This window comes from Oryx dammah, unplaced genomic scaffold (genome assembly GCF_014754425.2).
Source record: "Oryx dammah isolate SB20612 unplaced genomic scaffold, SCBI_Odam_1.1 HiC_scaffold_12, whole genome shotgun sequence".
NCBI lineage: Eukaryota > Metazoa > Chordata > Mammalia > Artiodactyla > Bovidae > Oryx > Oryx dammah.
In genome coordinates, this window is record NW_024070196.1 from 40,001,018 (window position 1) to 40,014,694 (window position 13,677).

Consider the following 13,677-nt stretch of genomic DNA (forward strand, 5'->3'; position numbering starts at 1 on the left):
TCAGCCCACTTGCCCTAGGGCTCATGCTCCACAGCAAGAGAAGTCACCACAGTGAGAAGCCCTCGCACCATGACTAGAGAGGAGCCTCTGCCCTCTGCAACTAGAGAAAAGCTTCCACAGCAATAAAGACCCAGCACAGCCAAAAATAAATAAATAAAATTAATATTAAAAGGTCTGTAATGCTTCAGGGACTGATAACAGCGAGGTATCAGCTGTTTACGCAGCATAAAATTGTGCATGGGTGTCTTGGTCCTCTAAAAATAGTACCTTATTTTTCCATGAGTGAGAAATCTCATTATTTTACACAATTAACCAAGGCCCATTTCCCCTCTGCCCCCAGATCCAGCCAATTTAAATCCTTTTTTAAATTTGTGTTTTTGAGACCTTTAGAAATTCAAACAAAAACCCAATTGAAAGCCAAATTTTAACTGTGTAGAAGCCCTACTTTTGGCTTTATAAGGTCATAAATATGGTTGTTAGTTAAGAGAGGTAAGCTGGACTTCCTGATTGTGTCTGTTTTAGGAGGCCTCATTTTTCCTTCATAATTGTACCAAGTAAATGATAAGAACAAGCAACAGCAGCTGACAAACAGCCTCTGCTGCATACCTTTGCTTTTCTGATTCAATCTGCTCAAATTCCCTTGTGTGTGTGTTTACAGTCGCTCAGTTGTGTCCAACTCTTTACAACCCCATGGACTGTAGCCTGCCAGGCTGCTCTTGTCCATGGAGTTTTTCAAATTCTATTAGTGTGGGTACAATTCTCAACACAAGGAAACTGAGGCTAAGAGAGGTTAAGAAATGCCTTCAAGGTTAATGACTGGTTATTTTTGCACCAGTTTTCAACCACTCAACCTTGTCTCCAGAGCCCATCCTCACATTACACTATTCTGTGTCTTAAGCATTAACTGAGCAGGTCTATGGCTTAAATTAAACCATGTGCCACAATCATTACTTTCTTGAAATACTGGCTGTGATACTAATACATAGAAGAGAATGGATTAAAAAAATATGTTGGAGTATAGTTGATTTACAATGTTGTGTTAGTTTCTGGTGTATGGCAAAGTGATTCAGTTACACACATATAAATTATCATACTGAGTGAATAATATATATAGTCTTTGACAGATTCCTTTACATTATAGTTTATTTCAAGATAAAGAATATATTCCCTGTGCTATAGAGTAGGTCTGTGTTGTTTATTTATAAAAAGTGTGTATATGTTAGTTTCTAACTCCTAATTGCTCTCCCCTGAATCTCCTTATGCATTCAATAATCATAAGTTCATTTTCTATGTCTACCAGTCTGCTTCTGTTTTGCAAATAAGGTCGTTTGGGTCATGTTTTAGATTTCACATAAAAGTGATATCCTATGGTATCAGTCTTTCTCTGTCTGGCTTGCCTCACTTAGTATGGTCATTTCTGGGTCCACGTGTGTCGCTGCAAATGGCATTCTTTCACTCGTTTTTATAGCTGAGTGGTATTCTGTTGTGTGTATATTATATTATATATGTATAAAATACCACATCTTCTTTATAAGAATAAATATTTTAAACTAATAAAACAAATGTAAGATTTCCTTGAGTGACATGTATTTTGATTTTCAGCTTCATTTCTCTTTTCCCATTTCTATTTCAAGAGTCTCAGCAACTTGATACTGGCCCTTCAGCCCTTGGGTCCTGCCAGGACTTGACGCCAGTCCTTGTGCCCGCCCGGCTGTGCCCCTGGAGCTCGCTCACCGCAGTTGTCCTCGTCCACACCGTTTTCGCAGTCGTCCACGCCGTTGCATTGCAGCTGCTGAGGTAAGCACTCGGTGGTGTTGCCGCAGGGGAAGTAGCCCAGGTCGCAGGGCACATTCTGCGCTCTGCCTGGAGTGACTGTGATGTGGAAGGGGAGAGAAGTTTACACAAGGCCCTGCACAGAGTGACTCCCCACAGTCTGCAAACCTACTTCTTCTCATCCTGGCAGGTCCCACCTTCCTTATGTTGCCTCACCTTGAGCATTAGCCGGATGCCAATGCTTTTCCAAGAACCTCCACACCTAAATGAAGTTCTTCTCCACATCTTCAGAAAATGCCAGGATTCCCTGCTCTTTGCCTTTTCTGATGTTTCCCACCTGCAATGTCCTCGTCATTCCTCTTTTCTATGAAAGGTCTGCCCATACTTTATCGTTGAGCTCAATTTCCCTTTTCTCTTTCAAAAATTTTTCATCCAATCATTTTTAAAAAATTTAAATTTGTTTATTTTAATTGGAGGCTAATTACTTTACAATATTGTATTAGTTCTGCCACACATCAACATGAATCCGCCATGGGCGTACACGTGTTCCCCATCCTGAACCCCCCTCCCACCTCCCTCCTTTCTTGCATTCTTACTGTTGACTGAGGATCATGGCTGGTTTGGTACTGGGGTGGAAGAGAACAGGCCAGGTTGTAGGAACTACTGTAGCAGGTTCCTGAGGGCAGGCCCTGTGCCCTGTGGCATGTAGCATCCAATAAAATGCTTCCTGCCCTTTTCATATGGGCTTCTTTCACTTATAAATTTCATTTAAGGTTCCTCTATGTCTATTCATGACTTAACTCATTTCTTTTTTGTGCTGAATAATATTCCATGGTCTGAATGAAACATATGGATTGATTCTATTGGTTCACCTAACAGAAGGACATCTTGCAAGCTTTGGCAGTTTTTAATAACGCTCCTATTCACAACTATGTGCACATTTTTGTGTGGAGGGACATAAGTTAATTTTGCCATTTAAAACTCCAGATTTATATGAACTCAAAGATTATTATAGAATCCAAGATAATTTTGTTGCTTATTATCCTTCTGAAGTTTGTACATCTTTGAGGCTTTCTAGAATAATAGTCAATTATAAATAAAAACACAGAATGGATTGAACAGTCAATAAAGGATTTTCTTGCATTCTTACTGTTGACTGAGGATCATGGCTGGTTTGGTACTGGGGAGGAAGAGAACAGACCAGGTTGTAGGAACTGCCAGAGCTTACTCATATGTGGGAGTAGGGGTGTGTGACACCTATTTAATGTTAAAAATCAAGTTGTTATTTTGATATTAAATTGTATGTACTATTTATATATTTTGGATATTAACTCTTTACTGGTTATATCATTTGCAAATATTTTCTACCATTCAGCAGGTTGTCTTTTCAATTTTTAAAAAATTAAAAAAAGAATTTTGGCCACGCCATATGGCATGTGGGATTTGATTTCCCCAATCAAGGATTGAACCCAAGCCCCGGGCAGTGCAAGTGTGGTGTCCTAACCACTGGACTTCTAGGGAAGTCCCTTTTTGTCATTTTATTTTGTTAATGGTTTCCTTTGCTGTGTAAAAGCTTTTAAGTTTCATTAGGTCCCATTTGTTTATTTTCACTTTTGTTATCTTTGCCTGAGGTGACAGATTAAAAAAAATATATTGCTATGATTTATGTCAAAGAGTGTTTTGCCTATGTTTTCTTCTAGGAGTTTAATGGTTTCCCGTCTTACATAAAAGCCTTTAATTCATTCTGAGTTAAAACAATTTGGTCCAGTTCTTTTTGTTGAAATCATTAAGATAAGAATAAAAAATGACTTTTCCAAATATAAACTTATAATGTTGGGTCTGCTTTGCCATACATGCCTTACACTATCTATTCCTCAATCCTGATGGGCTCCTCTTTACTGAATCTCTGTTCAGATGGTTTTATGCCGTTTGGATCCAAATAAGGAAGATTCAGTCATTTCTGGATGTGGAGCTTAAATGGAGTAAGCAAACACCTTTTCACATCTCTGTTTACGTTCACCTTGGGTGTGTGTGAATTTGCAAAATGCAGTCACCAACCATCAACAGAAGAGAAAGGCAGCAGAAGGGCAATGAGTAATTTCCTTTGAATCATTTTTTGCTTATTTTTAAATTTAGTCCTAAATTTGGTAGTAAGCTCTTTTCAGATAAGGAGCAAACAGATGAGACAGAAAAGTTTAAGAAAGTGCGATTTAGTGTGTGTGTTGCCAAGTTTAATAAGAGGAAAAGTATGTGGCTTAGGAGTAGATGAACTTCTAAATACATTTTTGAAGACTTTCTGACTATAGTAAATGAAATGTTAAATATATCTGGCTTCCCTGGTAGCTCAGATGGTGGAGAGTTTTCCTGTCAGTGCAGGACATCTAAGAGATGCTGGTTTGATCCCTGGGCCAGGAAGATCCCCTGGTGAAGGGCATGGTAACCCACTCCAGTATTCTTGCCAGGAGAATCCCATGGACAGAGGAGCCCATCAGGCTACATTCCATGGGGTCGTAAAAAGTTGGACACAACTGAGCGACTAACACTTTCACTTTCCCTGGATATATTTATGCACTGAGAAGAAGGTCGCTCAGTCATGTCTGACTCTTTGTGACCCCATGGACTATACAGTTCATGGAATTCTCCAGCCCAGAATACTGGAGTGGGTAGCATTTCGCTTCTCCAGGGGATCTTCCCAACCCAGGGACTGAACCCAGGTCGATCATGGCTGGTGGATTCTTTACCAGCTGAGCCACAAGGGAAGCCCAAGAATACGGGAGAGGGTAGCCTATCCCTTCTCCAGGGGATCTTCCTGACTCAGGAGGTGAACCGGGGTCTCCTGCATTGCAGGCGGATTCTCTACCAACTGAGCTATGAGGGGTTATGCAGTGGAATCAGAATATTAATAATTTCAACAGAGACTGTGTAGTGATAGATTCAGAACTGAATGAAAAAGACCTCGCAGAGCACTCGTGATGCAGGGGCCGTCTGATGACAGTGACAGCACGGCAGTGATGAGGCGCTAGCTCTGTCAGCATAGTGTAGGTTAGTACTCAATACTGGCACAAAGGTATCTTGCTTTTAGAGATACCTGAATTCAGATTTTTGTGATTATAGCTTTTTAAGTTAAATACTCTCATATCATACAAAAATCACTTATAATTTAAGAAATTCATAAATGATTTTTTTTAAAAAGCACCCTAACTGAAAAATTACTCTAGTGTATAAGAACTCAAATAAATATCACAGTCAAAATTTGAAGCAATTTGGAAAAAAATGCATAATAATTTTAATTGCAACAGCAGAGACTTTTTTTTGATCAAGCACTTAAATGTCTTCCTTCTCTTGGAAATCCTCTGAGATTGCGTGCGTGCTAAGTCGCTTCAGCCGTGTCTAGCTCTTTGCGACCACATGGGCTGTAGCCCGCCAGGCCCCTCTGTCCATGGGATTCTCTAGGCAAGAATACTGGAGTGGGTTGCCGTGTTCTCCTGCAAGGGATCTTCCTGAGCTAGGAATCAAACCTGTGTTTCTCACGTTTGCCTGTATTGGCAAATGGATTCTTTACCACTAGCGCTACCTGGGAAGCCCCCTGTAAGATTAAGTAGATGGAAAAACTGAGGGAGAGCTCCATGAGGTGATTGCCAAGTGAAACACAGTGCTGAATGAAAATCAGTGACTTTCTTTATCTCTGCCGAAGAGCAAATTACTGTCATTCCCCTATGACTAAAAATATGTATGTGCCTTGTCTGCATTTTGTGGGTCTGGGTAATGCACAAAGAAGGGATAGATGGTCCAGACTTTGTTCAGTGATCTTAACTTCTCTTTGGCTTAATTGGGTCCCAATATAATTCCCTGGTGGCTCAGAGGCAAAGAATCAGCCAGCAATGCAGAAGGCTCATGTTCCATCCCTAGGTCGGAGAGATCCTCTGGAAAAGAAAATGGCAACCATTCTAGTATTCTTACTTGTAAAATCCCATGGACAGAAGAGCCTGGCAGGCTATAGTCATATGGGGTCTCAAAAAGAGTTGGACACGCCCTAGAAACTGAACGATAACAGCAATGTAATTCAAGGGCCAGAGTCAAAGCAGAAGTGAAGTGAAGCATGTTAGTAATTCGGTTTTGAGGAAACTGTCCTTGTTTCCATATCAGTTCAGTTCAGTCGCTCAGTTGTGTCCAATTCTTTGCAACACCCCTGGACTGTAGCACTCCAGGCTTCTCTGTCCATCACCAACTCCCGGAGACTACTCAAACTCATGTCCATCATGTCAGTGGTGCCATCCAACCATCTCATCCTCTATTGTCTCTTTCTCCTCCTGCCTTCACTCTTTCCCAGCATCAGGGTGTTTTCCAATGAGCTGGTTCTTCGCATCAGGTGACCAAAGTATTGGAGTTTCAGCTTCAGCATCAGTCCTTCCAATGAATGTTCAGGACTAATTTCCTTTAGGATTTACTGGTTGGATCTCCTTGCAGTCCAAGGGACTCTCAAAAGTCTTCTCCAACACCACAGTTCAAATCATCAATTCTTCAGTGCTCAACTTTCTTTATGTCCCAACTCTCATATCCATACTTGACTATTGGAAAAGCCAAAGCTTTGACTAAATGGACCTTTGCTGATAAAGTAATGTCTCTGCTTTTTAATATGCTGTCTAGGTTGGTCATAACTTTTCTTCCAAGGAGTAAGCATCTTTTAATTTCATGGCTGCAATCACCATCTGCAGTGATTTTGGAGCCCGGAAAAATAAAGTCAGCCACTGTTTCCATTGTTTCTCCATCTATTTGTCATGAAGTGATGGCACCAGATGCCATGGTCTTAGTTTTCTGTAAGTTGAGTTTTAAGCCAACTTTTTCATTCTCCTCTTTCACTTTCATCAAGAGGCTCTTTAGTTCTTCTTCACTTCTGCCATAAGGGTGGTGTCATCTGCATATCTGAGGTTATTGATATTTCTCCCAGCAATCTTGATTGCAGCTTGTGCTTCATCTAGCCTGGCATTTCGCATGATGTATCCTGCATATGAGTTAAATAAGCAGGGTGACAATATACAGCCTTGACATACTCCTTTCCCAATCTGGAACCAGTCTGTTGTCCCATGTCAAGTTCTAACTGTTGATTTCTGACCTGCATACAGATTTCTCAAGAGGCAGGTCAGGTGGTCTGGTATTCCCATCTCTTGAAGAATTTTCCACAGTTTGTTGTGATCCACACAGTCAAAGGCTTTGGTATAGTCAATAAAGCAGAAATAGATGTTTTTCTGAAACTCTCTTTTTTTGATGATCCAACAGATGTTGGCAATTTGATCTCTGGTTCCTCTGCCTTTTTTAAATCCAGCTTGGACATCTGGAAGTTCATGGTTCATGTACTGTTGAAGTCTGGCTTGGAGAATTTTGAGCATTGCTTTGCTAGCATGTGAGATGAGTGCAACTGAACATTCTTTGGCATTGCCCTTCTTTGGAATTGGAATGAAAACTGACCTTTAACAGTCTTGTGGCCATTGCTGAGTTTTCCAGATTCGCTGGCATATTGAGTGCAGCACTTTCACAGCATCATCTTTCAGGATTTGAAATAGCTCCACTGGAATTCCATCACCTCCACTAGCTTTGTTCATAGTGATTCTTCCTAAGGCCCACTTGACTTCACATTTCAGGATGTCTGGTTCTAAGTGAGTGATCACACCATCATGGTTATCTGGGTTATGAAGATATTTTTTGTACAGTTCTTCTGTGTATTCTTACCACCTCTTCTTAATATCTTCTGCTTCTGCTAGGTCCATACCATTTCTGTCCTTTATCAAGCCCATCTTTGCATGAAATGTTCCCTTGGTATCTCTAATTTTCTTGAAGAGATCTCTAGTTTTCCCCGTTCTATTGTTTTCCTCTATTTTTTTGCATTGATTGCTGAGGAAGGCTTTCTTATCTCTCCTTGCTTTTCTTTGGAACTCTGCTTTCAATTGTTTCCATATAGTAAAGTGATTATGATGGGGCTGGCTATCATTTCGGGGGGAGCGACATGATCTGACCTGCTGCTACTGCTGGTAAGTCGCTTCAGTCGTGTCCGACTCTGTGCGACCCCATAGACGGCAGCCCACCAGGCTCCCCCATCCCTGGGATTCTCCAGGCAAGAACACTGGAGTGGGTTGCCATTTCCTTCTCTAATGCATGAAAGTGAAAAGTGAAAGTGAACATTTGACCTGGGTCATGTTTAAATCTTGAATCCCTCTATCAGAACTAAAATCTTAAAGGTTCCAATAAATATATCTCTGAAACTAAGTTCCTACTGATTTATCTTTAGTAGAATAAAAGTTAGCTGTTACTTTTTGACAGACAGAAATGCACAAGCACTTCGGGATGTGTCTAGGGGAACTCATTTTTTTATGGAAAACAGTAACTCAGTGAATTTATAGCCCTTATTTTGTAACAAAATTAAATGTTAATATGGAAAAATGTCAGCTTTGTTGCTCTGGAATCAGTGCAGTCACTGCTTTAAAGTCAGTTCTGCAAACTTAAATTCAGAGTAAAGGAGGTGAATATAATTGCTATGTTTAATTGCTAATAGTATTTCTGAATAGCCATGACTTGGCAAACACTAAGATAAGAGTTTTATTGGATTCTGTGTCTTATTACCAACATTTGAAATCCTTTTTATACTCTATGGAAAAATATGCAATATTCCTATTTTGGGGGTAACTACCCACAGCATCAAAAGTGTAGAAGGAGTTTGCTAAAATACTTTGTTAGGAAGTAAAACAACAAAACAAGGAAAACCAAGTACAAACTTTCCATATATTTAACCCTTTTATTTTATAATTTCTATCTTAAATACCCAGGTCTCCAGCATTGTGGGCGAATTCTTTACCACCTGAGCCACGAGGGAAGCCCAAATGCTAACTATCAGTAACTATTTCAGATATCCAACAACAAAACAAATAAAAATACCAGCATTAATAGAGGATTCTTAAATATATTATGTAATTACAGAACTATATGTTATATAGCTATGTATTATATAAGTGAACCACTGTGCTGTTCACTGGAAACATTATAAATTAACTATACTTCAGTAAAAAATTTCTTCTTAAAAAAATCTGAAGCTATTTACAGATAATTCAAATGCATGAAAATCTGGTTTATTGGCTATAGATGAAAAAATACTGATTTGTAATCAGCTGGTTTTCTTTAGACTTTTTGAAAAGAGGTAGGACCAAGCCAGTGGCTCTCAATCAGGGACGATTTTGTAACCTGGGGACAGTTGGCAGAGTCTGGAGATTTATTTTATATTATTACCACATGGCAGGAGGTGCTACTAGCATCTAATAAGTAGAGTCCAGTGATGCTGTTAAACATCTCACAATGCACAGGACAGTTCCCTCAAAGATTTGTCTTCCTAAAATGTCCATAGTGCCCAGATTGAGAAACCCAGAAGTAGGTGTTGATAAAGCACCAGTGGGGAAAGCATTCCTTTTCAGCAGCCTAGAACACATGTGGCAGGCAGGCAGTTTGTTACTTTTGTGACCTGTTTACCTCCTAGTGGATATTTTCTAGTTGCTTTCATGAGATCTTAGAAGTGGGTGGACATTACCAAACAGAGGCAACACTGCAGCTGTTGTGTCTCTTGGAAGGTTGTTATCGCTGTTGTTTTGGCAAGTAACACAGGGAAGAGGCTGCATTTATTCTGTGCCCTTATGCCAGAGATGACGTTCAAGTTAGTTATAAGGAGTCATCTCTTACTTACAGAGATCATTAAACAGTGGATGGGGTTACTGAGACAATCTCTGGAGGTTTTGAAAAATTGGATAGATAATTTAAGAATATTCTGCCAAACTTAAGGGAATTGGGAGCAAAATATTTTCATGCTGTTTGATTCATTTCTTCAATCTGTGAATAACATAAACAGATGTTTAAAAGAAAATTATCATTTAAAGGAATATTTTAGACTTCAAATTTGAGATTTTGAGATATACGCAAAAAACCTTGAAAAATTCAATGGCCTATAACCCCAATACAGCTGAAACAGTAAAAAAAAAAAAAAAAAAAGTAAAACAAAAACAATGACATCACCAATGTCCTTGAAGAGGAAACATTAAAATTTTACATACCGTCTTGCTCGTTCTGCATCTGTAACTCAGCTTGCTCCTTACAAAGTCTGGATCATGTAGGTCACATAGTCTCAGAAACTGGGGACTTACAATACTAGGAACTGGAGTTTATCTCACTCATCCTTGTCCTGCCCCTGCAAACCTGCTTAATCATGCCTGTCCGTGTAAAGGTCAGGCACCTCCTGCCTGTCTTGACTGCTGTTCCCATGCGCGTGAAACCCCTTAGATTAAATCAGCCTATTAGCAGCTAGTGTTGCCCTACTAGTAGGTTTACCCACTATATAGTTGACCTACTCTAGTAGGTATATAAGAACTCTATAACCTCTTTGTTTGGGACTCAGAGCTTAGAGTGTTAACTCCTCTGGGTCCGCCAGCATAATAAACCTGAATTCTCCAACTCTCCGACTGTGGTGCTTGGATTCTTGATTACTGGTTTCTGCAACATCCTGACTAAATCCTGGTACTCAATATCTCTTCATGATCTTGTCTTAGTCCAGTTTCTTCTTATGACTCATTTGGGGCTAGATGAACTAAACACTCAATTTCTCAAGAATTATGTCTCTATTATTGACTGTCCTCACGGCAGTCTGACTGCAGAACTTACAGAGCACTGACTCAAGAGCAGAATTGTCTGTGGTCCCCAAATGTGCCAGGCACACGACTCTTCCTTCGAATAGAATGGGAGGGGGCCTTGATGCCATGTGGCAGTGGATCTCTGTTTTATGCACTCTCCCGTCTCCTAGACGATGATTTCATTCCTTCTTTCCTTGAGCCTACATTGCACGTTCTGCCTCCTTTGCACCCTCTTCACACTGGTCCAAAGTTAGCATCCCCCACCCCCCATTTCCATCTTTCTTTCCAGCTCCAGATGAATCGATGATTCTCCCTTCTCTCTCAACCACATCCATTTTCACCTTTTTCCTGAAACATGCTGTGTTCCCTCTTCTTAAAAACAAGACTAAAGAAAAGACATTTCATTCCCCACACCAGGTGCATCTTTATTTTGTATCTCCCCCTTTTAGCAAAACTTGTCAGAAAAGTCTGTACTGGTGTGTCTGATTCTATTTTGGGTTGTAGCTTTACTTCTAAGGGTTTCCCTGGTGACTCAGATGGTAAAGAATCTGCCTGCAATGCAAGAGACCCAGGTTTGATCCCTGGGTCAGGAAGATACCCTGGAGAAGGGAATGCCAACCTGCTCTGGTATTCTGACCTGGAGAATTCCATGGACAGAGGAACCTGGCAGAGGAACCATAGATAGCAAAGAGTTGGACACAACTGAGCAACTAACACTCACTTTTTCACTTTGCTTCTAAAGGTTTGGAAATCTATTGAAACCAAATGAATTTGGGTTATCATGTTTGTAATGGGGAAGAACAACTCTGTTTCCATAATGAAAGGGCTTCTTTTACTTTAAACTTTGTATGGCTTTTGCTACACTTAATCACTAAAGGGATGTTGCCTACAGCTTAAAGTATACATAATGGCTCATCTCTGGGAAACTTGAAGGTTAAGAGTTAAGCTTGAGGGTTAAGCTATAATACCTTTGTTAAACTTACAGGAAATATCCTGACCAGATCCTCCAGTGAATGGCTATGGGAAAGAAGAAATTAACATATCCTTACTGGAGTCTGGCTAGAACCAGAAAATATTTGCAACAACTTACTACCTTTTTAACTTTACCTCCTCCCCTCATGCTTTTTGTTCTATAAAAGAAACCTGGGAAAGGTAGCTCTTTGGGGCACTAGTCCACCATCTTTTTGGTCTGGGGGCTTTCTGAATAAAGGCACTGTTCCTTATCCCAACAACCTATCTCTCAATTTATTGGCCTGTCATGCGGAAGCAGTCTGAGCTTGGACTTGCTAAGACACTGACGCGTTAGGGCCCTTGAGAGCATTCGTGTCCTATAACTTTGACCACAGACTCCTGTGCTTTTGGAGTTCTTTCAACTTCTTGTGTTTTTTTCCTCCATGGTTCTTTACCAGCTGTCACTTCAACTATCATTAATGTGACTGCTCTGTAGTCTTGGTGCACTCATTACCATTTCTAATTTATTACTTAAATCTGCCGTGGCTAAAAATGCACATACTTGGACGTGACATGTAGACCTCTATGTAAAGTGTGAGCCAGGGAGCTATGAATGAGGGCCTGAGAAAGGAGAAGAGTTCTTTTTTCTTTTTTAATGCCTGGGTTTTCAAGAATTAAAGTTTTGTAGATTCTAGGATGAGTGATCTTTAGTTGGGTGAGATGCTATTGTAAGCATTGCTCAAGGCTTATGGTTCTGCCATAATAAACATCCAGTGAGCATTTGCCGAGTGAACGCACATACTTCCCAACACACAGAATAGCTGGGAGTCCTAAATCTTGTATTTTTACATTTCTAGTCTATGTGTCAAACTATGATATGATTCTTTGTCTCTGTCCAACCATCCCATTTGATTCCTGCTCAGTGACTGACAGCAGTTTGTTGATGACACTGCAGCAAAAAAACAGACTTGAAGTCAAGGGCAGTTAAACATCTTCCTAATGAGCTTTCTACCCAGCAGCTCCTTTCCACTCCCATTGTCTCAGCTGTGATTCCAGTCTAGATTATCTCACATCTGACTGGTACACTTTTTAAAAAAACATTTTGTTTTGTATTGGGGTATAACCAATTAACAATGTTGTGATAGTTTCAAGTGAACAATAAAGGCCTTCAACCATATATTTATGTGTATCTGTTCTCCTCCAAACTCGCTTCATCCAGGCTGCTACATAACATTGAGAAGAGTTCCATGTGCTATGCAGTTGCTCCTTGTTGGTTATCTGTTTTAAATATAGCAGTGTGTACATGTCCATTCCAAACTCCCTAACTATGCTTTCCCCCGCATCCTTCCCCCTGGCACCCATAAGTTCATTCTCTAAGTCTGTGAGTTTCTTTCTGTTTTGTAAGTAAGTTCATCTGGTTGATACACTCTTAATGGCTTCCTTTGCATTACAATTTAGCCTTAGAGTCAAAACAACTACAACTGGCCACAATCTACTTTCTTAAACCTAAGAGTCCAATGCACTGACCTTCTCACTCTGATCAGAAGACTTTTCTTTCACGTTTTTGAGCATTTACTAAATTTTAGGGACTAGCACTGAGAGCTTTACATATTTTATTTCATTCTCATAACAATGCCATTGAATCATTATTAATATTATCATGATTTTACCATCTAGAAGGCAAGGCACAAGGGAGCAAGTTGCTCAGGGATCACACAACTAGGACATGGCAGAACTGAGGTTCAGACTCAGGACTGTTTGATTTCAGAACGCATGTTTTTAACCACTGCTCCCCATGTATTGACAAGCCTAGGAGCTCCTGAAAACCACCCATATTTCTGTTTCTTGACTTGGGACAGTTGTACTGCATATCTTATTTTCACCCAAGTTTTACCCTTCATAATCAAAGTCAATTGCAACTTCAAACTGATTCCCTCTCTGAGCATTTCTATTCTGGGTGATCTGTCCCTCTTTTGAAACCTTTCAGTGCAAGGATGAGATGCTGGCTGCTTCACCAGGGTACTTTATGTTGCCTTGGGTGTTGCAAGATATTTCCCCACAAGGTCAAAGACAAGCATGATGCGTCTAAGTAGACATAGGCCCACCGCTTCCTGACAGACATATTCAGATTCAGGGTTCAGAGACGCAAAAATTTCCAAGGAAGGCAATGGTTTATCATTCTGGCTTCTCCTTCCTTCACATTTAGACAGTAAATTAAAAAAAAGTAAAAAGGGAAAAACTTGGTTCTCTCATTATTTTTCCTTTTTGGAGAAGTTTCCAGAAATAAACAACT

General features: G+C 40.1%; 1 protein-coding gene across 1 annotated transcript in view; it reads right to left on the bottom strand.

The window, feature by feature from the left end:
* Positions 1 to 13,677, bottom strand: part of RXFP1 (relaxin family peptide receptor 1) — a 121,568-nt gene that overhangs the window by 85,236 nt on the left and 22,655 nt on the right. Inside the window, exon 2 of the mRNA XM_040251659.1 lies at positions 1,735 to 1,872. Within this exon, the coding sequence (XP_040107593.1) occupies positions 1,735 to 1,872 (138 nt within the window). The remainder of the gene's footprint in view (positions 1 to 1,734; positions 1,873 to 13,677) is intronic.